At 45.1% G+C, this 25,290-nt stretch overlaps 1 protein-coding gene across 2 annotated transcripts in view; it reads left to right on the top strand.

Annotated features, from left to right (window-relative positions):
• The window catches only part of LOC117205937 (neurogenic locus Notch protein), a 182,838-nt gene that overhangs the window by 128,364 nt on the left and 29,184 nt on the right, over positions 1-25,290 (top strand). For both annotated transcript variants that reach the window (XM_033444800.1, XM_033444801.1), the window contains one exon: positions 1,193-1,375. In XM_033444800.1, the coding sequence (XP_033300691.1) occupies positions 1,193-1,375 (183 nt within the window). The remainder of the gene's footprint in view (positions 1-1,192; positions 1,376-25,290) is intronic.

Genomic DNA, 25,290 nt, shown 5'->3' with positions numbered 1-25,290 from the left:
GTAAATTTGATATAAAAATGAAAGCTGTTAGAACGATTGCTGTTAAAATAATTTCTGGTAAATAATAGCGGTGTAAGTAAGGAATAGCGGGAGAGAGCTGTATGCAACGTTAAATTTTTTATAAAAAAGTCTATTGGATTCCAAAGATTAACTCACTGGCGTGCGTATTCGTAGAAGCTTGGAAATTCGTGACAAAAGCTTTTGCTTTAAGCAACTGCCTATCGTTTCTTTCACTCGTCCCGTTTTTATATCTCCACCGTTCTTTCTTTTCTATCACACCATCGATCCTACTTTTACAACGCGTTTCCTAAAATTCTAAGATTTTTTCTACATTTCATCCTATGCGTATTCGCTTTAACGATATCGATAATACAAAGCACAAGCTTTGTTGCAATTTTATTACAACCAAGTCTGTCGAATAAAACTCTGATGAAATTACAGTCGCGAAATATCGCGATATAGAAGCAATCTCGCAAGAATAACGAAAAGACTAACTAAATTAAGGCCGATATTTCGAGGAAGAAACGGTAGCGAAACTCGATGAAACACACGAATGACGAAGAAACAGCTGCCAGCGGTAATTATCTTATTGCAATTAGCGCGAACCGCGCGAGTTCAAGAAAACGAGCAGTCCAAACGGATCGTTGACCACTCTCGAGGAACAAGTTTCATTCTCGGGAATGACAAGCATCTTCCTTCTTATGGTCATCTTCGTCGTCGTCGTCGTCGTCGTCGTCGTCGTCGTCGTCGTCGTCCGTCCGTCTTTTCGTCCGTCCATCCATCCATCCATTTTTCTTCTTTCCTCCATTCTTCTCTGACGGCAGCGTCTTTAAAATCTACGTCGACCTGGTCAATTAAGGCTCGCTATCGTGCATTCGTCGCCCATCCCACGGAGCATCCGCCCACGTGCTGCACTTTGACTCCTGCCATGGTTAATAATTAATTATTATGCACCAAGCGTTCACCAATTCGCGACTGTTACCTAATTACCGGAGCTTTTGGGTGTTAAAACACCCAACGCCTTTGTTCCGAGTTTCCGTCTCGAAAATTATACGCTTCGTCTTTCGAACTGTCGCTCGTTCGTTGATCTTAAGCGCGAAAAGAACTAATATATACATATACTTTCATCGATAAACCAAACGAATCAACAAGTTGTTGGCATATTTTTAACTTTTTTCTTGCATTTTTCTAGGATCCCCTTGTGAACACGATGGTATTTGCGTAAACACACCTGGCTCTTTCGCCTGCAACTGTGCACAAGGATTCACGGGACCGAGATGCGAGACAAACGTGAACGAGTGCGAGTCCCATCCCTGTCAGAACGACGGCTCGTGTCTGGACGATCCTGGGACCTTTCGTTGCGTCTGCATGCCTGGTAAGCCAAATCTTCGCTTCTTTCCACCGTTTCTGCCTTTCTCTTTCTAAAACCTGCCATCGAGAGGTAATCTCGAAACGCGACAGTGACCGCCAATACCGTATAGGAACAAATAGTCCCTAGCTCTATGGCCCGCACGGCCATAAGTAAATCAGACCGCAGATCACAGATTACAGGCGAACGTTCGTGTCGATCGCACTCACCGTACGATCCATCCAACTGTTTCGCTCGTGTTTGTAGAACTAACGACGTGATTATTTATCAGACGAGTTACGCGATAATAATTTACGCGTGCTTTGTATCGGATTTGAGATTTACGTACGCGGTCGATGTTGTCGAGTCGAAAATCGATACTTTGTAATTTGCCAGGGAATTTATTAGATTGGGAAAAAGATGAAAATCTAAAGATAAAAACGGTACACGCTAGTTGAAGCGATTGTCGGGCGTGTAACGATAATCGCGTGGCGGACGATAATTAGCAAAGAATCTCGAGTTTGTTGGGTCGCAAGGTGGATGTGGACGAGCGATACGAACGAAGCAAAGGCGTTTTCGTGGAAAAGTCGTGTTGGCGTTGAACCAGGCACGCTTTGCCAGCCGTGGAAATCAAGATTTCACCGAGGCGATAGTATATACACAGAGAGATACTGGCGAGCGCGAGCTGTTGCTCGAAAGCCGTGTGCCCCCCGGAGCCGCGATGCCACGGTGCCGCGGTACCGCGGTACCGCGGTGTCGCCGGTAAATTCTTCCGAGATGACAGGGCCTCGGATTGCGTTATCTGATGCGCGGCAAGGACGGTAACTCGTTTAATCTTTTAACACGGTTGGTACGCGCCTCAGCCACGCGTAAGTCAACCTTAATTGTTTGACACCGCGCTATGGAGGAAGCATGTTTCCGGCTGGCAGAGGAGAAAAGATAAGCTTAAGGGCCTAGCATAGAGACGACCAATCGAGATTCTGCCGGTCGATAATCGTCGATGTAATCGACAGAGAATGAGCTGTGCACGCTCACCAGATATCTGCAAGATGGGCGAGAACGAATAATGGCTAGTGACGGCGTTGGTGGTTTGCGACGTCGAGTCAGAGGAATCGGGAAATCGAAATCAATGTATCAGCTATTATTCGAAGGAGTTTGGGGATTTTTAAGCTTCTACGAGATTGGTTATTGCACGTAGGTATTGCTTATCGTAGGTATTGCACGTATTGCTCGTAGGTAGGTTTCCGTGTTCGAGGAATAAGGGTTTCGACTAATTTCAAATACGGTAGAACTCGGCTTGTACGAACCTGTCGTCGGATAGGTTGATTCGTATCGTTCGGCCAAATCCTTCGTACGATAGGTGTCTGTATCTATTTCTCCCTATCATCCATGATTTTTCGTTCGGTTAATCGGAGTTCGGGATATTCACGCAACAGCACTGCGCGAAACGTTTCCTCTTAAATACATAATAATGTCGCAAACTTGTCGATCAACTGCGAGGCACGAGAGTGTGCCAGACAACGCGTGTCCCTACTATTTACATCTTATCGTTGCACGCTCTCATATTATAAGTAATGGAGCGACGTTAGGCGATGGTAGTTCGTATACGTGATAAGAGGTCGCGTAAGATTCCGATAACCAGGTCATGAACGATCGATATCGGACGGATATCGAGGAAAGATATCGAACGATTGGACAAACATACCTCGTATCCTTCTACAGAGATTTCTAGCCTTTGAATTTCATCGGTAAATCGATATTTTTGTTGCTTCGGAAAAACTTGAAAAATTGTTAAAACTTTATTAAACTTGTCGGATGCAACTCTCTTTCTTTTCTTCCTTTTCATCTTGCGAAGTAAACAGAGGCATCGAAAAATCGTTTCCTTCTTGATTCTCCCTCGCCAAAGACGGATCTATCCGCGCCAAATTTTTCTCCAAAAACCGCACGAGTTTACACGCTGTTCTTAGAAATTACGGGGATCGTTAATAGGAAAGAAAACACAATTGCAGGAAAACTTTGATCGATTTACCAGATCGAAATTGCGAAGCAGGGCGAAATTCGAACAAGAAGGGACAACGACTTTCGCTGGTGAAAATAATTTAATCCGGTTCGCGTCCTTCCTTGCGTGTCTGCTTTCTGAAACCGGTTGGCTCCTGTCCATCTACCCCCGAGAGATTCGTCTGACGGCGATCAACGGTCGTTGGTCGGGGGTTTTGTTAATGTTTTGTCGTGGATCGATTCAACGGCCGCGAATTAATCGACAGCGAATCATAAACACGCGAATGAAAATTTTAAAGAGAAATTTTCGCTCTCCTCCTGCATGACATTTATCGATCGACTGGCGTACTTGTGTCTCTAGCATCCCTTAAAATTGAATAGAACCTGCCGGTGTTTAAACGAAGATGATTCGATTTCCACTTGAACGCGCAAGTATATGTGTACGTGTATTGCGTTTACACGTAATATGTATATACGTATTATACGGCGGAGCGTGAAAAGACAGAAATGCCTGGTGCCGTGCACATCGAACGATCGAATCCAATGGACCTGTTTCGACTAGAGCAGCGAACAATCGACGGTGACTGGAGGGGGATCGAGAAGGTAGAACGGAGCTCTGGACGGTTCCGAAAAGCGAGAGAGCAAAAAATGAGAGACGGGCCGAAGTGGCCGAAGGTGGAAGGGTATGAAAGACGCGAGGGAAGGAAAGAGCCGGGAGGGGGCAACGAGTAAAATATGATAGCAGGATTCGCGAAATATGAGACCGAAACGAGGGGATTCTTTGCCCCAGGCCCCTGTACGGGCACAAAGGCTTATCTTGTCCCTGGATTGGCCATTGGCCGAGCGAACTGCCATTTTGGTACTCCACCTCCGTCGTCTCCTCTTCTTCTCTTTCTTCCGTCTCTGGTTGTACCATGCTCTCATCTCCGTTTCTCTTTCTTAAACCCGGTCTCTTTTTCGTCCCGTTGTTTCGAGGCTTGTTGCGTCGGTCCGTTTGCTGCGCTTTCCTTTCTTGTCGGGTCCTGCTGTCCCGTAAAAGGATCCGCTAAATAGCGCTAAGAGGTTCGAGGAAAGAGGATACTCCGGCATTCAGAATCTCTCGCAGACGAGTTGCATACGTGCCACTTGCGTCCACGCTGCACACTCCACGCACCGCGTCTCTCCAACTCCCCAACTCCCCGACTCTCCGACTCTCCGACTCTCTACGCTTCGTATCGACCTTTGTAAATTGCTCTGGTATATACTACATTCGTGGATCGAAGCGTCGTTCTTGCCAGAGCATCATCGTTCCTTCTCCAGCTCGATGAAACTCTGCCGCTACTGGCACGCGGGGGATCTGTTTTTCCGATTCCTCGGCAACAAGTTGTGGAACGACGCGGGAAAGTGTATACGACGAAAGAAAGAACGAAATTGTCCATGTAATTTCCGCGAGCAATAGCGAACACGTTGGATTACAACGCAAAATGCAAGTGGCAACAGCAGTTGCTCGTCACCGACATTCACACTCACACTCTCGCACTGACGGACGATAGCGATTACAAGACTACAGACCGATCTGATAATGCGATTCATCCGATAACGTGGCCCTCTGGCTACGCGTACACGCTGTGTATTTCGTATTGCAGCCTTGAAAAACGAGGATTAATAAGTCGGTAGCGTAGGAACAGCCGTGCAACCACGACAATTCGTACAGTGAAAAAAAGATCGAAGCATAGCGTTCGAATTCGATAGTAATCGACGAGAGAGATACTCGTCGATACAACGTAACGGATACACGATCGTCGCTTCTGATACAAAGTAGGATTATTATAAATTTGAAACATCTTCTGGTTACTTTTCCTGCAAAATGAAACATATTCTCGATCGAAATATTTCGTCGCAAGATGAAATACACGAAGGAAATATTTCCTACGTAGGAAAATATTTTCGGTGTAGTAGATATACCAGCTATATCGTTTCACTAAAGTATATGGTAGCTACCTGACCGCGATGATGATGTAAAGGTGGCATCGTGCGAAAGGTGCCATAGATCGTCCCGATGAACAGTCCGACAAAGGCAAGACGATGTTATCCGCGACGCCATCTTCTCAGGTATACGTCCAGGTGTTCGCACGGAATCGGGAATTCGCTAGTCACAGTGACCGGCGCTCTTCCTCGCCTCGGCTATCGCTAAAATACCACCTGATACATCAAATTTCGTGGCGCGTTGAATCTGGAGAAATTTCGTTGTTTCTACATATACGAGTGTACTTTGCGCGTCATATATGAAAATTGTTGGAAAAAGCGATCGGACGTTTTATCGAAATTTGTTTCGTTTACTTTGATTCCGCGAATACACGCGTTTTCGTTAAAACATCCACTTTAAATGCACGCTCGTTCGTTTTTCTCCACGATAATACGCGCTTGACAGAAAATCTGTTTCGGACATATATCTCGACGTACTTTCGATTGGACCTTGTGATATAACGTAACTCGATATATAAACGCGCGAGCGGAAGAAGGAGAGGGAGAGAGGAAGAGAGGAGAGTGAAAGGGAGGCCGAAAACGATGGAACAAGTTCTGGCGTTGAGAGCCAGGAGATGTTCCATCGGAACACGCGCGCTATGATACATCGTTGAAGATGTAGATCGCTTCCAGCTCCTAGCGCATAATCCAGCAGCCTTGCATTGTCCACGCTGGACAATGGCTGGCGCGTTCTGTTATCTCGCAGCCCTTATTCGACTCGCTTCTTCTTTTCTACGAGTCTCCTCTCTCTTTCCCCCTACCCTTATAGCGGTTCCATTCTTCTGCCCATGGATCGTGCTTAGTATATCTTGGCTGGAAGGGCCACAACACAGTTGCCGCACAATTGCGCCGATTGCGAACGGTCAGCTCGAAGTAACTCTTTGTTATCTCAATTCGATTTTCCTCCAGGAATTAAGAAGCATTTTCTTCGGAAAAGAAATTCTTACCTTGGTTTCCGTTAAAGGAAACTCGATGCTTAGTTGGTCGATCGCGTACTTTCGACGATGGACGTGCTTTTTAAGCAAGTTCGTTATTCTTCGTTATAGCGATAGAAGCTAATTTAAACATTCTATGTATAACGTAATTGAACGACAGTGACAAAGTAGGTTGGAATATTGAATAAATCGTAATAGAGACGATAGATCGAATAGATTCTCTTCGCATCACGTTTTGTTCGTTCTCTTGAGATTCTGTCAAACGTACAAGTCGATATACAATTTTTAAATAACGAAACATCTATTTCGCGTAATCTCTACCACGTCCGTTTCCATCTGTTTTATTCTCGTTCGTGGTTACGAACACAAGTACTTGCTTATTAACCTAATTATCAACTCGATGCTACATGTACATATCGTGTATATAATATCACGAACCAAAGTATCGAACGAGAAAACAGTACCTACAAAAGCTCAGCCTTTGAACTTTGAACGTCTCTAATCACCGTTTAAGAGCATCGCTTTGCGCTATGTTGTTGTCAGGCTGACGTATCGGTGAACACGTCGGAGCTGGATCGAACGTATCGTCCCTATATCGGAGGAATAATTTATCAGAACAATACCGATATTATTGCCATCGATCAAAGAAGCTCGTTTCGATTGACATATCCCTTCCTGTCCGAGACGTTGGAACGCCGTGGCACGATCCTTGTCGAGCTTCCTTCTTCTTTTTCTCCGATATAAATTATGCTTTTGTTTCTTCATCGGGACGATCCGAGAAACGATCGATCGGTCTGGACAAAGATGCGACGCGACGCGACGCCGCGCCGTGCCGCGCCGTCGTCGACGAAAAGGAAGAGGTTGAAGTTGAAGGCGACTGTCAAGAATGACGGCACCCTCCCGAGAGAGAAGACGCGCGCATTTATTGTTCGCGATTCCATGGTCCATTTCACGTCTCTCCTCTTCCTTTTCCTTTCGTGTCCCTCCTCCCTTTCTCCATGCGTGTTTAAATCGTGTTTAAAATATCCTTTACACGACACATCCAGTTTTTTTACATACATATTTATATTAGAAAGGGACTGGAGCTCGATCGACGAAAATTACGCAAATTCCGAAAAATTACTATTCCGTATGAAGGACACTTTCGCAAATACAGAGTAGAGCGAAACTGCGTTTACCCAACACGGCCGCTGTTTTCCAACACGACTCGTGCTCTTCTTAGGGCTTAATTTTAATTAATTGCGCATTTCGAAAATACACAGTACGAAACGAACAATTCTGCGACCGAATGGAAAAAATGTCCAACCACGTTTAACGCTGTTTGCTAACGGAATCGTTCGTCGCACGGACGCCCAACTAACCCAACTTGTTTTTCCGATATCGATCGCTCCTCGAACCAACCAAGTTCCGCGCACTCGCACCACGTTATAAAGTGTTTCGATTCGTCAACTTTCAAGCGGATGTCTTGATTGGTTTAGGTGGTTGACCGAAGACCGCAACTATGGCTTGCATGAGAGGTGGTAAAAAGAGGCTTTAACTGCCAGTAATAATACTTATAGAATCGATCGAGACCACGGTTTAATCGTGTCGTTATCAACCACGGTACCCCCGATCCGATAATTTTTTCCATTAGAAAAACGTGAAACGTGGAAACGTTGTACCGAGTCTACAAAAACCACTCTACCCTCATTGTCGTTGGCCAGTCTTCGTCTTTCATCTGCGATCCTGTCTCGTGAAGCGCAACAGGATCGAACGATGCTCACACGTTACGTAAACGTTAAACCATTCGCGGCGAAGCGACGCGGTTAGAGTTTCCTTTGCGCTCGCTTTCGAGTCGGGTCACCGTCGGTGACCCCTTCTCACCTGGCCGAGAGTCGTAGCTGTAAAGCAGAGGCCGCCGCAAATCCAGAACGAATCGAAAGTGCCTTCGAAGGTTCCTTCGATTTCGTTTCCCGACCGCATGCGTTTCAAGTGGCGAGCAAGCTCGTGCATGTTTGACAAAGGCTCGTAGACTCCAGTTGCATTTTAAATTATATATTCTAAAACGACGAAAGGCGATATTTTAAAATTTAGGTTAGCTACATTTCTCCAGAGTAGTTGGTTTTATACGATCAGAGGGCAGACACAACGTCGAAATATCGGTTTGCAGTTTCAAGAGGTTTTTGCTGGAGAAATAAGATACAAGAGCAAGGAAAAAAACATAGCCGCGAAGTTTGGAATTGTTCAGAAATTCGGAGAATTGGGAAATGTTACAACGTTTTTTCTTTTGCTCGAATTATTTTCACATCGGTATGATAAACGTGGCAATCTCGTCGGTCGATCCTATCAGAGGATTATGTAACCAGACGGACTGTTAACGGAAGAGCGCGGCGCGGCCGTGGCGGCGAACTTCTCGCAAGGAAAAGGTTAACACCGTGTTTACTGGAAGGAGACGCCCTTAAGCTAGAATAGAACGAAGCCGAACACGTTGTTCCGTCTCGAACTGCCGTCGAGTTTCTACGTCCCTTGCGTTTCACAGCCAGCATATATCCCGCGTACACTCGTATCCCTTATAATCGTTACCGCGACACTCGCACGAGCGAGTCGCGTTGCAAGATGAACAGACCCGATGATCCGCCAGATCTGCCAGAGCTCTGGTCGATGGGTGTCCTTCGTGGAAAGCGATACGTGGACGCGTCCGTAGTTGCCAGGATCGCGGCACGGCGCGGCAGTGGACGTATACCGTTAGGCCACATCCAACGCGTGACGGTCCCGCAAAAGGCCGCGGACGATCCCTGATCCTCGAAGACGATAGCCGGATGACGAGCGAAGCCCGGTAGAAAAGACCGTTTGACGAATAGACAAGTCGGTATAAACACGAACGCATATACCGGCACAGCCGTTTCGCTACCGGCCTCGGATGGAGATAAGCCTCCGTTGCCATCGACATCGACCCTGCCCGTTCTTCTTCTCCTTCCGCTTCTTTTTATTCTCCTTCCTTTACCATCCTGCTCCTCCCTTTCGTCTTTTTTCTCATACGTTAACCTTAACGTATACCCATTGCGATACGTCCGTATTTGAACGATACGCCCCTTACAACCTTACTTACACCCTACGTACTTAGTCCTGCCATACGCTCTGTCATAAATATATCGAGTGCTTGTAAAAGACTACGAAACGTTATAATCTTCGACTAATAGGTAATAATAAACTATAATATTCTACAGCGGCACGCAAGCTGGATCGAAGGATATTATTCGTTTATCCGCTTTTGTAAAATCGAAAGAATTCCAGCTATTGAAACTTCTACGAGGAATTTTGCAGGTCGCACTCTTTCGTTTCTGTCTCTTATCCCTACTTTCTACGATATAACGTTTACATAACGTAATAACGGTGCAAAATACTTGGTATCAACGATGTAGGTTCCGTGTCAGCAGGAGCGATCGGATAAGCCGCTTACTTTTCACAATTTCATCTTCTACAAGAATTTTCTTGAGCTACTGATTTCATTGGTTTGGTATGATCGACGTTATAGAGATCGGCAATAATTATCGTTTGTATGCGTTTACGTTGCTATAGGAAGAGTTGCCGACTCTCTCCGTATATTCGATGATTGAGGCTTCTCTTCGCTTATCTAAAATAATTCGTTTCGCACGAATTTTCCGCTGCTGCTCGTCTAGTTTCTTTTCTTTTATGTCTTCGGTTCCGGTATTCTTCTTCTCCGAAAGATTCCGACTATCTTTTCAGAAGCCCTGCATCGGCAGATTTTACCGGCAGAATTCGATCCGGAGAAGCAGGCGACGATTCGAACGTCGCGACTAAAGTCTCGACTAAGAACACTTATCGACACCGGCAAAACGTTCGTTGCCGCGTGGTGTTAGTTTCTTCGCTGTGGCGCGTACTTGCACGCGTGGTGCTCGGTTTTGCGTGCACGGTATTTATAACTCGATCCTCTTATCTGGCACGATTCGATGACACAGACAAGTTGCCACGGCAACTCGTTTGAAATCTCAATTTGATTTACTGCGCCGTTGAAAGTCGACGGGTTTCGTTCCTGTTAGCAACGTTCTGTCACTGCTCGGCTATCTTTCAATATGCGAGTTGCTGCAGGATTCAGGCTGAAGGAAGGTTGGCTCGGCAGATATCGATACAAGGTGAGTGGTGTGATATCGTGAATCGCGTTCGTACACTGTTTGTCCTTTGGTCGTGCGGAGTTTGGTGTACCGCAAATCTGAGACGTAAATTTATTCGAAAACCATTTATTTATCCGTTTGGTTGTTTTTGGTTTCTCACAGATTCGTCGACGATCACGATATCAGTTACTTTGTAGAAAACAGGAAATTGTTCGAGGAAAAACGTCGAATAATGCGAAAAGAGACAGATTGACGATTCAAAGAGAACATTTTCAGGATCGTATCTCTTTCACGGATGCAACGAGGCAAGTACGTTCTACGGTTCTACCAATTTCACCACCTTTTTCCAATGGAAACGTAGATATGTTTGCCGTTGTATAAATTTGATAAATTCTCCCGTCGTTCTGCTTAATTAAGCGTAACTATTGTCACGTTAACAATTCATATCGATGTCTGACGATACCAAGAGAACTTGCACGTTCTGAAATCGCGGCTAAACATCGTAACGAATAACTCGATCGTAGCTAACAGAAATTTCTTCCATCGATAAATCGATACGTCCATTTGACGTATCTACCTTTCCCGTTAACAAGCGTTCAAGTTACAACGCGAAGGTTCTCGTCGCTGACAAGATGCGTGTCATCGATAATTACAGGGCACACATTCCACGTTCGTATGGCCAGGAGAGCACGAGCGAACAAAAACGATTTTCGGTCTAGAGAGGGATAAGGGGCTGGTGGTTGTTCCCCCCCCTCCCTCCCTCGCTGCTGTTCGTTAAATTTCGCGAAAGGACCCGCGAAAAAACGATCCGAGTAGCGCTCGATCTGCCGGCGATCGATCGGCGACTCGAACAGGCGGGCAAGCGATGTCGTTATCGCGCGCCGAGGAAATTAATTTGAGCGACGAAACAAGCCGCCGGTTTATCGGTGGGAGTTAATTGCTAGCCCGAAGTCCGAGCCCCGGTGCGACGTGGCGGCCTCTCGAATCCCCATCGTTGCTCCCTCGTTCGTATCGTTTTTCATCGAAGGCGCGCGCAAAAGCCGCGTTTGTACGTCGCCGGTAGGCTTAATTAAAAAGCAAACGCTCGCGATGATTATAGCGCGAACGGGATCCAACTGTATTTCCGGCTCTTTAGTGGAATTTTTTCCAAAGACCACGCACACGAATCGATCGATTCGATCGAGATAAATCACCAGACGTACATGCGCCTATCGGAACAACGATAATACCGGCGCAAAAAAGGTAATTTTATTTAATCGCTCGTGGAAGTATTATTTCGATTTAACGAAGAGATCGTCGGGTACGTGTTTCGTAGACCCGGGTTATACCAGTGTCGCCAAAATTTTCGAACGTATGCGCGCGTATTATGTGGAAGGTCTTTCGATTTCCGTGCAGTCTCCGACTTGTCCTCGTTTCAAGGGTGAACCGGCAGATTGATTTCCTCCTTGGAATCGCCGCCAACACAACCGATCAATTTCACCGTTCGTTTCACTCCTGTTGTCGACGAATCGTTCGTACATTTCTCCGGTGCGTTCGATCTTATTTCTTGGGAGAGAAGAATGGTGTAGTGACGAGAGCAAAACGCAGAACAAGTAAGGATCGTGTAACGTCGTAATCTTCTTCCCCGAACGATGCTCTTTACTCGGATCTCTACTTCGTTTTCGAACCAACTTCGCCACCCAGAACGTGTTTCATTGCGCGTATCGTTATCGCGAAACGTTAAAGAGAGAAGTGAAATCTTGGGTAGAAATCAAGTCGTATCTACTAGTCTCGTAGGATGATTAACAAAGGAAGAAAAGGAATAAAGGAATAAAGAATAAGATTGCTTTTCTCGTTACTTCCCTTGCTTCGATTTACTTGGCCATATTCCTCGGATACCGGCAATCTGTTTCTCCGGATACAGTATATAACTGTATAGAGTATGCGACGCATGCACGTACACAAGCGGTGCCGCTTTGTCCACGTCAACCGAGATCAGCATGGTTCGATCGTGTAGATCTCGATGGACGCTGATCGTATAAGTATACACGCACGTGCACCGTGGCTCGCTTAGAGGAATCGCATAATGCCGACTATGGATCCTTTCGAGTCGTCGCGTCCACGTCGCGTCCACGTCGCGTCCACGTCGCGTCGTCCCTCGCGGTGAATCCATGAATCTTTGAAAACCTGCCGTTCGTAGATCCATGAACGGCCCCGCATACATGTTTGTTTATTGGGTAGGGTTGATCGACGAGAATCGACGAAAAGAAGGGATGCACGAGACGGGAATATGTCATATATCGAAAGACGGAATATTTTCGACCGAGGAATTTGCCGATGATTCGTTTCTTCTTGAGAGAGAGAGAGAGAGAAATGCCATCTGCCGCAAAAAGAGAGAAAAGGAAAAAGAAAGAAAAGGGCAGGAGAGGGAAACGGACAATTTGGTGGGTTGCGTGGATATGTCGGGCGTATTTAAAATGCAAATGCAGACCACGTCGCGGTGGTTCTTCCCGGTTTCTTCCCGAGGCAACCGATCGTGGATGTGGCCCACGTAGAACACGGCTTCTTCGTTTCGACTCGTCCTCGAGTTCTCTCATTCAGGCTTCCCTTTTAACGGATCGCCAAGCAGAAAAGGACGATTTAGTTCTTCTCGTCGCGTCTCTCGGGGCATCTTATTAAGAACGCGCATAGCGATTGCAGCGCGAGCGGGAATGCCGAGTCGAGTCGTTGCCTTTAAACGCGTTTCTCCTTTTCGCGAAGCAGAAGAGGCATGGTTGGGAATGGGCGAGCGAGTAAAAAAAGCCGCCGCCCGCGACGCGATGCGACGCGACACGATGCAACCGAATCGAAATCGACCACCGCGCTCCGTCCACCGTTTTGCCAACCGTTTCTTAAATATCCGATTTCGACCGCGTCTTAATAACGCGCCAAGTCCGCCCCTGCTTCTCTAACGAATTTCTTCGCTCGAAATAGGTAAAAAATTGCCGCTGCCCTTGCAAGCTGTGCTTGGGTATCTTCGGATAAGATTCTCGGCTGTCGCCGACCGGGCATTCCCTTTACACGTACGTATTTCGTTTTAACGAGCTTCGTTCGACGAGGTGCGTGCAAAGAAAGAGACGTTATAGGAGACGCGTTTCCAGCAGCTTGAGCCGTTGCGCGCGTAGAGTTGACACGCTGCACGAAACGATCGTTTCGATTTTGCACAAGCACGTATTGGAATTAAAAGGATTCGCGACTTTCTTAGCCCGCTGCAAGCTACGAGGCTCGACCGGCGAGGATCGTTACCGAGTCCCCTCGATTTGGTAAGGCGTGCATGCAATTCTTCGACGTGCACTCGCATGCAAGAAACGTTGGTTCGCCGTTTCATCGTGAAAAAGGACTACGTGATGGCAGCGTGACGAACAACGGCCAGACGATGTTCGTTTCGCGATCGTTCCACGACTTCCGCTTCGCCAAGCGAATTTCCACAAATTCGACAAAAAGCTGATCGATAAGTCGCTTTGCGTAAGGTGTGATCGTCTCGTTGTAGCTGGATCGTTCGTTTCTTGCGTATTTCTCGTCTTACTTTGTAGCGTGGCAAATCGATGGATAAGAAACGATTGGACTTTATTTCACGCAAGCTACAGCCAGGAGCATCGATGGAAAAAACGTCGATTCTCCGATGAATATTTTTGGTGATATCGTCGCTTCGTTTCGTCAAATCGCTTCTATGCACACGATGGTGTTGGCAAAGTTGTTGCTGCGTTAAATTCGAATGTACAAGAAAAATAAATTTCTGAAAAACGAGTAAGTAAGGCTGGGAAAAGAGCGGAATCGTAGATTTCTATCCATTTACGCGAATGCGACAAATCGAAAAGTCTTTGTAGAATTAATCAAAAATGAAAATAGACGCGAACATCGATCTCTCACGCACTCGTTATACACGTATGTGCTTTTTACTTATACATATATACCTACTTACTTTCGATACTTGGCTGTAAACACGAGACTGTCTAATAATCACAAAGATACCGGTAATCGTCGAAACGGTCCGAATTACATATTTATTTTCGAAATATTCCAACTTTTACATTTGCACGTACCAAGAAACAAACGTTCTTCCTCGACAATCCCGATATTTTCACCAGCCTGAAATCGTAATTACTCGATTAACTAGCGTATAAATCGATTTCGACTACCCATCGTCGCTCAAAAGTATAATATTCGGTACGCATCGTTCGCGCTATCCCCTAGGAACTACCGGACGCCGGCTCCATGGCGTAATTAACGGTAGCGGTCGGTGATTTTCTTCCATCGGGTTCGACGTTATCCGAGAACGTTAAAACGTCAGCTAATCGGTCGCGTGTGTGTTTCGTCGAGAAACTGCTTACCTACCGACTCGCCGCGCAAAGTAGAAAAGGTCATGGGCACTGTGGGTGCACGCGTAAATTGCCATTCCTCTCGTTCCATCGGCTTTCAAACGGTTGCGTTACGAGGCGTTTCTTAATTTCACGCAACTTTATTTATAGTTGTCCAATTCCTCGCTTGCTTATACTATGTACGTATTCTCTTATAATCCCGTTGTTCGCGTACCTCCGTCCGCTGCACTTTGTCCGTTTCCTCGAGTTTAGCAAATTGCAGGATATGTTTTTCTGTACGCGACTATGATCATTCGGAGAAGCGATTTCTCATCAAATCCAATTTCCAACATCTTTTGTCCGTTCGTTCGTTCGTTCGTTCGATTAAGATTATCGCGATTATTTTTTCCGAGAGCCACGTATCGTAGGTTTAAATAGATCTCTTGCGGATTAGCGATAAATACAGTATAGAACAATAATCTTCGACTGCGACACAATGAAATGCAATCGACGCGTAATATCGATTGGAATATTAGTAAAGAACGGGATGTACTTCATCGTCGTAAACGCTCGTTGCGTTTTATCGTATATTAACGAGCGATTTGTTTTTCTTGTGTTTCAGGTAAGTCCGATCTCTCTGTTCGTTCGAGTTTCCTCGTGGGTCTTTGTCTAGCGAGAATCACCGGAGCGTGACATTTTGCACAGCAGGTCGATCTGTAAGTCGGTGATCGGTTTTCGTATAATTTCGAATTTGTTAGATCGCGCGCGACCAATCGAACGTCTTACGCGCTAATAATTTCCTCCTTAAACCGACCGTTCTAATCTGACAGATAATTTCGCATCGTTGCTCGCTTCGCGACACGGTAGGAACGTAACACGGCAATAAACGGCCGCGTAACAGGCATAATACTCCTCTTACGATTCATTATCGCGATTGTGCGAATACATATCAACCGAGTTTCCCATCCATCCGCAGTAGCGCGAGGCAAAAAGGACACCCGAGCCCTGTCGATAATTTTATTTGGCCGATCTCGTGCGTTTTCGGTCAGTCGTTTCGTCCACCAAAAGCGGAAGCACCTGCGCAAGTCGATTTACAATAGCTCGCCGACACCGCTAAATCACTCCTTTATTTCCTGGAAATATAAATCAGCCAGGATTCACGCCGCGAGATGCTACGAGTATCGGGCCACGATCGGATCCCCGGAGAGTACAGCAACAACGATATTCGATTTCCTTTGCCTATCGTTCTCGGTTCTCGCCTCCACTTCTCCCGTCTCCTTTTCTCTTCCCTTTTCTTCCCTTGTCTTCTTCACTTCTCTGCTCTTCTCTTCTCTTCTCTTTCTCTTTCTTCTCTGCTCTTTCTCTTCTTCTTTTCTTCTCTTTCTCTTTCTTTCTCTCTTCTTCACTTCGCTTCACTTCACTTCCCTTCCCTTCCCTTCCCTTTCCTTCCCTTCTCTTTCCTTCCCTTCCCCTCCCTTTCCTTCCCTTCCCTTCCCTTCCCTTCCCTTCCCTTCCCTTCCCTCCCCTTCCCTTCCCTTCACATCACATCGCTTCTCTTCTCTCGCATGCACGCGCGGCCTTCGTTTCCTTCGACGCTTCTTTGGCCCATCTTTTTGCGACCCCGCTCGTCCTTCGAAGGCGGAGACGATCTGTGGCGAAACAGTTTTCTCAATGACTGACCCCCTCGATTCGATCCGATACCCCTTTTTTCCCCTTTTCATCATCTTTTTGTCGAATTACTCTGGTACAGCGGTTTTATCGAGTTTAACAGCAAACGATTCACTTTGCCGTTACGATTATTTTCACCAGCGAACGATTTTTGGTTTACCCTTTGTCTCCGGGAGAGGTTTTCTACGTAGACGCGTGTCGGTTTCTGGTATTTTGGAACGAATTTGTATTCCGGAGATGCGATTCACGAGGTTGCCTTTCAGGAATATTGATCGATATGAGAGAGAATGGTAGGTTTTGCTTGGACGTGTAGCGATTTGATTCTGTCGCGCAAAAGAAAGTATAGACAGTCTCGAATACCGTGAATTCGCGACCTTACGCAACGACGCTTATTTCGCTTCGAGAGGGTATGTTGTTACGTTTGGCGTGATCTTGGAGGACACCTGCTGACCGTATCCTGATTCTAATCCTTGCGTAATACGAACGCCATGCCCGGTTCGCTATGGTTTATGGACGCTATAAAATCGCCTTTAAACCGACCACTTTAATGGTTCACGACTTTTGCCTATGCAGATTTCGTGGCTGATAATCCTGTGCCCCGGTGCTCCGACCTCTCGATCCAGGCTATCCTTTTAGTAGACAGCCTTTGCTCAAGAGCGCAGTCTTTCCACCGCGAATTGTCCTCTTCCCCCTCCGCAAACATTTTTCCGATGTCAAGATAAAATTAATATACCAAGGATTAATTCCGCGGAACGGTTAGGATATTGATTTTCCCAGTATGTAACGATAGATTTACGCTTATACAGCAAATAAAATTAGTTTTCTCGATACTTGTAAATATATGCGTGAAATAAATGAACAGTTTTGTTCGATGGAAACGCGTTTGATCGTTGTACCGAAGAGCGAAATTATAACAGGTACATCGACGAGCGTTGAGCAAAACACGGCAGAATCTAAAAACGCTGTTTCAATTTCGAGCGCTGTTCGAAACGCCGTTTCGTTTCACTCCGAATATTCGAAATAGCTAACCAAATTGTATGTTTTTTCATATTTTTGTACATTTCATGTTTTCGTACATTTATATAATTGCATCGTTATGTTGTTTTGCTAAAATATAGACCGAGTATGTTCGACGTTCCTTCGTTACGCAGTTTGCCGTTGAAGCAAAAAAGATAAAGAAATTTCGCTAACTCGAGATGATTCGTATTACGTGCATTTATAGCTTAACCTTCGGATGGTATCTATATTCTATAATATATACGTATGTATGATTTTATATAACCTCTCGTATAGGTCGGTTTCTTGCACCGAGCGTAGAGCGTCGTGTCTCGTGCAATTTCGTCGCTGTTTAACGAGCACCTTCGTCGAAACCTTTTCAGACCAGAGAACTGGATGCAAAGAAGATCAGGTACACATTCCTCCGCTATCTTTTCTCGGTAGCCCGATATAGATAGAAGTTCATGGAAACGAATGTCAAGATGCCGCCTATTATTCCTTTCGTGCGACCGGTATGTCATTGTCCAACCATTTCCAGACGCGCCTTGTCTGCGAATACTCTATCTGCCGTGAGACAGAAGAAGATAACGATATCTGCTTGGTAAAAGTTAACCGTTGTGCGTTTGATATCGTTCGACTTGTAAAAAAGAAACGTTTTTCTTCAGACTATTATCTAGTCATAACTGTATCAGCCTGTGAAACGATTGTTTCGATCTATTCACCTTCTTCGTGTATAGATGTCACCTACATACTACGTATACGTATTTTACTTTATATTTATCGTATTTATTATACCTTAGTTTAGCCTCCAACTATCTTAATTCCTCGAAATTAATTGATTAACGCGAAGATTCCGAAACGTAGCTATATCTATGCCTGGATATTTATAAAACTCACAAATTTCAGTTGTATTTCCCCTTGTGTGCTTTTTAAACTTTGTGAGAAACGACGATGAAAGAGAGAAAAATAAACCGCGAAAAGGTCACACGACTCGTTCGACGTCGTTAATCTCCGAGAAAATTTTAATTTCCTCGAACGAAGAGAATTCCGCTAGCAAACGTTCATTTTTCTGGTTCTTATATTCGTAAATCGTACGTATTATATTTATGTACATAGGGTGAGATTTAGTTAGAAAAGAGCCGGCGTCGGTTCATCCTTTACGCGATCTCGCTTCCTCCGTCGAGAATGATCGACAACCAGAGATAAAATCGTGAAATCGCGTTTCGACGCGCCAACTTTTTACCAATTATGGTTTCGACGTGGTTTCGCCACGATACATAGCAAACACCATGCTACTGTTTGCTGTTCATATGGCAAAAAGATTCAGCGCGTTTCTTCCTCTCGTTTCGTTGCTTGTTTACATTAAAATCAGCTGGTTTAATCGTCCAGTTGAATATTTTCCATGTCGGTTTACAATCACGAAAGAAATGCCGAACCTCTATATTCTACGAGTATATAAATGTACATAGTGCGTATGTGTACGTATTTCTATTTATTAGCTACGATCTCGACCCAATCGAGAACAGAATTTACGCAGGTTGTTTCGATTTTTCCACTATTGCCGATTCTTAAAATATGCCGCCACCAATCACGATTAACATATGTACATATTTCGATGGAAATAGAAAGCAAAGTAAACGAAACAGAATATCGTTTCAACGTTATCGAGTAGTCGATTACTTACAATTAGAGATCGTTTAATCGGAAAAAGCGCTCGATCATATGCGCCGTGCGTTCAAATACGCAGTACGATGTAGAAAAGACTTGGCGGCTTAAAATAACTCACGGTATTTACTCCAGCTGCATTCCTCCGAATCGCGATGCAAAGAATTTCCATCGGTTCCTGAACGGCCAGGTTCCGTCGTTTGCCGTGCAATTCGAGGCGGAACCCGATCTTCGGACGATCTTAATTTGCCTCCGTGTGGATCAAAGATCGTGCAGTCGCTAACTGTATCGGGCCATGTGCTCGTTAGAATGGAAATTTATCTCGACGCCGTTTCTACCGTGAATCGAAACGCAACCGCCAACGATCTTGATCGTATTTCGATTCTATCTATACGAAATGGCATTTTTTTAATATTTTCGACTAACGAGCGCGATATCGTCCATCGATTGTCAAAAGCCGAATCGAGCAAGAATCTTCTGTTGATCTTCTCCCCTTGCTGCTCTCTCGACTCTCAAAATCACTCGCTATTCAAAGCATACGCGGTTACAGAGCCGTTATTCTCGACGTCGGTTCGGTACATATTTAGGACAACGAGTAGGTAAGGTGGAGGGATGGGTGACAGGTTGCGACGATTCATCGAAAGCTTGCGTCTGGATGATTGCAACGATGGTGGTCAGGGTTGCCGGAAACTCGGTTCTCGGGATACGTATTAAGCGAATACCGTTTGCGTTCTACCTACACGTACAAACGTACATACGAATGGGACACGGACGCAGCCGATTCGGATAGACGCGCAGAGTGCCGCAGTCGCATCCGTAATGATAACAGCACATTTTTTTAATATCTCGAAAACTAGGGGTGTTCGAGGGTGTCCGGCAGAGATGTTGAGAGTAGTAATTATATGTGTTTACCTACGCGAGATGAAAACTACATAACCCGATATTAAAATTCAAACGAGCCATGTACCAGTTTCGCCGATAAGCCGTCGATATAAATCGAAGAATATCGATGGAAACGCGTTCTTGTAAACTTGATTGTCGGAGTCGCGGATAAATCGATCAACCGAACGATCATATTCATCGAACGGTACCCGAGCGCGTCGTGACGCGTCGTTCGACTTTCGATGGCTCAAGGAATATCAAATTAGTCCAATTACCGTTTAAACCTGGCCGGCTCGCGGAATACTCGCAAGTTACGTAATTTCCGAGAATTTCAGCTTTCTAAAACGCGCCCTCAACGGCGCTATTATTCTCACATGGAAATTTCTCGATACTTGTGCTAAATCGATTTGTCCGCTAAATCGCGACGAGCCTATTCCATCGCATTGCATATTCGATTGGCTGAAACGAGCTATATAGCTGCTATATAGCGAATCTATCGTTAATTATCGTGAAATTTTCTGTGAGAGAAATTTACTATTACGATTTTCGCTGACGATAACATTGCCAGAAAAGAAAACGAAATATTGCTGGATAAAGAAGTATACGCGATTAATTTCTCTAGTCGAATTTCATGAATCCGAGGGAAAATATAAGGTGGAAGAACGGCGGAGGTGTATCGGTCGATTTACAATTTTAGAGTTAGACGGAAGAAAGAGAAGAAGAGGAGACCAAAAGGGGAAAAGAGAGCGTGCTTCTCAGCTCGTGATGTCCCGGGGCTACCGCAAACTCACTGGAATATAACAACGATGGCTAAACAACGCCCATACCGGTCACCGAAGGAATTATTCCCTCGTGACCCCGAGAAAACTAGCCAGTTAAAGTTAACAGGGAATCGGTCGAACGTATCGACTATGCTCGAAATCGGTACCACGCTTGCGGGGAAACGTGGATTTTCGTGATGAACGCGATCCCACGATGTTTCTCGCGGCCCGTAGACGTGCAACTCGAGATTGCTGCCCGAGGCGCCGTAGATCGTAGATCCGGGGGTTGAACGAGCTTAGCAAACTAGCCTGTGACGCGTTATGGCTTTCGGAATTAACAGCCAATGATTTTTAATGCAGATCTCTTTTCAAAGGAGATCCTTTCGAAACCGAATGCTTTCGACGAAGCGATAGAGCGAATAATTTTCTCTTTACCGACTGTTTCTTAGCGTTTAAGTCTTAAGCGGTTGAAATTACGCGAAATTATTTATATTCTTCGGTCGTAGGTAACTATAAGAAATTGATTTCCTTCGGAGTTGGTCATTTCAATATTTACCAAGCGTAATACAGTAATATTTACCAAGCGTAATTGAAATAAATTACACAGCGTCGTATTTTGAAATCCACGCGTTGGTTAAAAATGGACCGTGCTGCTGATTCTTAGAGGGAACGGTTTCCGTCGTAGCGAGAGCTTTTTCAGAGATATTTTGATCGATCTCGAAACTCCGTAATTAGTAACTTTAGCGTTTCGCCAATACAATTTAATAGCTTTACGATCAGCTATGCAATTTTCTTTTAAATAACGCACGCGATTTGTATTTTTACTACGTATAAAGAATTTTTCATTCCTCTTAAGCTTCTAGTTTTTAAAGTTTGCGTAATTTGAATCTTTTGCCATACACTTTGTTACAAATACTACAAAGAAAGACATAATTTAATAGCAAAGTTTCCATCTGTTCGATATTAACTTGGTCTTTTCCTCGGAAATAAATGAAACCAACGGTTCAAAAACGTTCGATGCGTCGTGTTCGACGTCGTAAACGATACTTTATAAACGATCCGTTGCATCGATATACTGGGAACGTTATCGCCCTTACTTTACTCATTGCCGGATCGAACGAAAGAAAGGAAAGGAGGACAGACGAATATGCAAGTATTCGGCTGTTTTTTTAAATTTTAAATTAAATTAAAAATTACCGAATCTCGGTCAGGTGGAAACAGCTGCTGCGGCGTGCGGCGGCTCGTTAAAATTATCGAATGTTTGTCGCGAAGGGTCCTCCGACCTCTTTGCCCGACCAACAAGGAATTCGAAGAAGGAATTCGAAGAAGGGCCGTGTCCTATCACGATCGTTCCTCCTTTCTTTTCCGGCTTCTTTGATTCAGCAGCGTATCTTGTTAAAAGGGACAGCGAAAGGATCAACAGCATCCGAAGGGAGGCTTTGGTAGAAACGTTTTCGTCTATATCAGTGTGATCTATCTTTTAGAAAGAGTCGTTGAATATATCGCGCTAAATCAATTGATTTTATTATTATTAAACGCAACCGTAAATTTAATATACAGTATAAGACGAAGATAAAGTTCAACGAATGTTACAAAGCTGCGAAATGAAACGACGAATCTTCAAATTTGCTACCAATTTACCAAATATAGGAACTTTTCACCTACGATGAATCCACGTATGTACAACGTGATTAACCGATTGATACGTTTAATAAATATAGTAAATACGATACCATACGATCTTCTTCTATGACATTGTTCAAGCTGTTTTCTAAATATAACTTTTATCCAAAATACATTTGCTTTTAAAGCAAAAGAAAGAGGGGGGGGGGGACAGGAAGATAATATAACATAGTAGTTTATACGACTAGGATACAGTTGCTGGTTCCTTTAAACGATGATGTTTTTCTCGTTGTAACTATATGACTCTAGCGACAATGCGTCCAATGAATTTACAGACTGATCGTTTATCGTGCAAACGATAAGAAAATGTACGTTTCGGTAGAAACGCGTGGAATTAGAATTTCCGAACGATGGTTAGATGTGTGAGCGTAAATGCGATACTAGTATCTGGTAATAGTAAAAATTACTAGCGTTTAGAAAATTCAATCGTCGCGATCACAGGCCACTGGTACATTCTGCAATGTTGCCGAAAATACTCGAACGAAACGGAAATAAGATTAAACCGAGTGAAAGGCATTCGAGTAGTGAGCATTTGCGTGGACTCTGAATTACACGAGGAACGGAAAACGCGTTGCTGGAAGACACGGATCAACGAGATGGCGAACGATCTCGACCGGCTTGCGGTACACGATACGAATATCGATTGCGTGGTATTCCCACGACGCGACGTAAACGGGACTCGCGATACGAGGCGATAATAACGCGAGCGTATGGCGTTCGGAGGAAAAGGAAGCGTTTCAAAAGTCCAGACTAACGAAGCCAGATCACGATGCATTTGCGCTAATGAGAAGAAGATCGCTACCATTGGACCGCTTGGAAAAAACTGGATCCTCGTTACCACCAAACTAATTACCTTTTACATTTCTTTCGCCCCTCCCTCGATTTCTCGTCAACTTGCTTGACGGACTCCCTTTTCTGGAATTCCTCGCCCTCGTTCTCCTTTTTCGCCGACAATTTCCTCGTGGCACAAAGTCCAGTAGCGATTAATCGAAACATCGCGCCGCGTCGGTCGCTGCAACTTGGTAGATAATTGAACCCGTCCGTTGGGCAGCGCGTCTCTTCTTCATCGTCACGGAGTCAACGGATTTGACGACGTTATGTCCAACTTTCCACCGACATAAATAGAGAAGAACGGTTTGATATTTCGAACTCGCTCGCTCTTTTCAATACGGATCAAGTTTCGTGTCGATTGGCAACCGATACCGATTCAAGTCTACTTACGTACCCACCTAACTACAGTTCTTTAAAAACTGTCATCGAACATCACCGAGAAAACAACTGCCGATCGTCTCCGATTCCGAATCTGTTGATTCGAATCGATCTCTCGGTGGTGATGAATCTCTGTTTCGATGGCGAACATTAGCCACCATTCATGAAACGAAAGTAAATCAGACTCTCGGCCGTTTAGCCATACGCAGGATTCCTTCTCGTATAGCCCCGAGCACTCTTTTTCCTCCTCCGTGGAGGATAGCTCGTGTCGCTTATGTCGGCGCAGCGGTAATCGCGATCTCTCGTCCGACGACAAAGACGACGTCGCGTCGCGTCGCTTGCGATAAATCACCGACTCTCTGCACCGTCGTCGCAATCTCGCGGCCATTAATCTCGATAATTGAATCAATATCTGTGATATCTGCTTGCGTATCCGGGCCAACCTCGTGGTAATTAGCCGCCCTCGTCATAAATCATGCCCTCCGGGGGTCGAAGTGCGCTGCCGACGAAGAGACCCGCTGCTTTTGGACCCTCTGCCCTTTGTCTCCTCCTCCTCCTCCTCCCCCCCTCCTCCCCTCCCGAGTATATGCAACAACGACGGTACATCGACGACGCAGCGTTCCACGCGGTTCCGATAAACCTTGAACGCTTTATAGCGTAGATTGGTCTCGCGGGGAAACGCACTGCCAGCCCTTTCGCTTCACCCACAAAATGGTACGTATAGCGTGACTTTAGTCACGTTAGATTTGTTCGAAGCTGGTGAATCGTTTTCTAATAGACGTTTTCTAGGAAAGGGGAAAAACGAGTCGAACGAAACTGAACGTTTAGGAAGGGATTGTTGGAATATGACGTTTCATCGTATCGAATGTAGTCACAGTTAGGCAGGATTTAAAATATTTACCGATTAACGAGCTATCGATTTTCCTAACGTCGATCGTTACGGTAACGCACTTATAATTTGAAACCTACCTTCAGTTTACCTAGATTTGGCACGATGATTTGACGATTGAATAAATATTTCGATAATACTCGAGGAGCTCGAGAAACTTGCGAGATTTAATATCTTACGGGTGTAAATGCGTTTCACACGAGTCTCTGGCGATCGTATCGTTTAAAGCGTATGTACATAGTTGTATAGCGGGGCTGTATAGGTATACGGTCGAGAGAGCTGCGGTGATTCATAATAAACCGCTCAATGCCAGCAGAGTTCACCGTTCCATCGAGCACGTATGGCGATTCAAGCAACGTGTCGGGCCAACGTAGGGGTCAGGCCGACTTAATCAACCGATCATTATCACGAGTTCGCGACGTAATGACTGAAAGAGCCGGCATTGTCCTCCCTTTATCGCGGTCCAACGCAACATAACGCAACGCAACGCAACGCAACGCAACGCAACGCAACGCAATGCGATTGGAGGCGTGGTCGTTTGCCAGATGCCAAATATATCGTATCGTATATTGTATCGCGACCTTCGTTACTCGAGGAATCGATTAATTAACGGCCACCGTTTAACGATCGATAATGCAATCGTTGTTCATCGTGTGCACGCCAATGCCTGGAAAGACGCGAGACGGTAAGTAGCAGACGACCGGTAATATCGTTTCGACTTTCGTCGCGTCGAAAATTATCGTTTATCTTCCATTCCTTTCTTATTCGTTACTCTACTTGATATATTTACATATATCGATATACATACGTATATAGATCGGCGA

Source organism: Bombus bifarius, unplaced genomic scaffold (assembly GCF_011952205.1).
Source record: "Bombus bifarius isolate JDL3187 unplaced genomic scaffold, Bbif_JDL3187 scf7180000007996, whole genome shotgun sequence".
Taxonomy (NCBI): domain Eukaryota; kingdom Metazoa; phylum Arthropoda; class Insecta; order Hymenoptera; family Apidae; genus Bombus; species Bombus bifarius.
The sequence above is the reverse complement of the archived record's forward strand: the minus strand, read 5'-3'. Positions and strand labels throughout refer to the sequence as shown.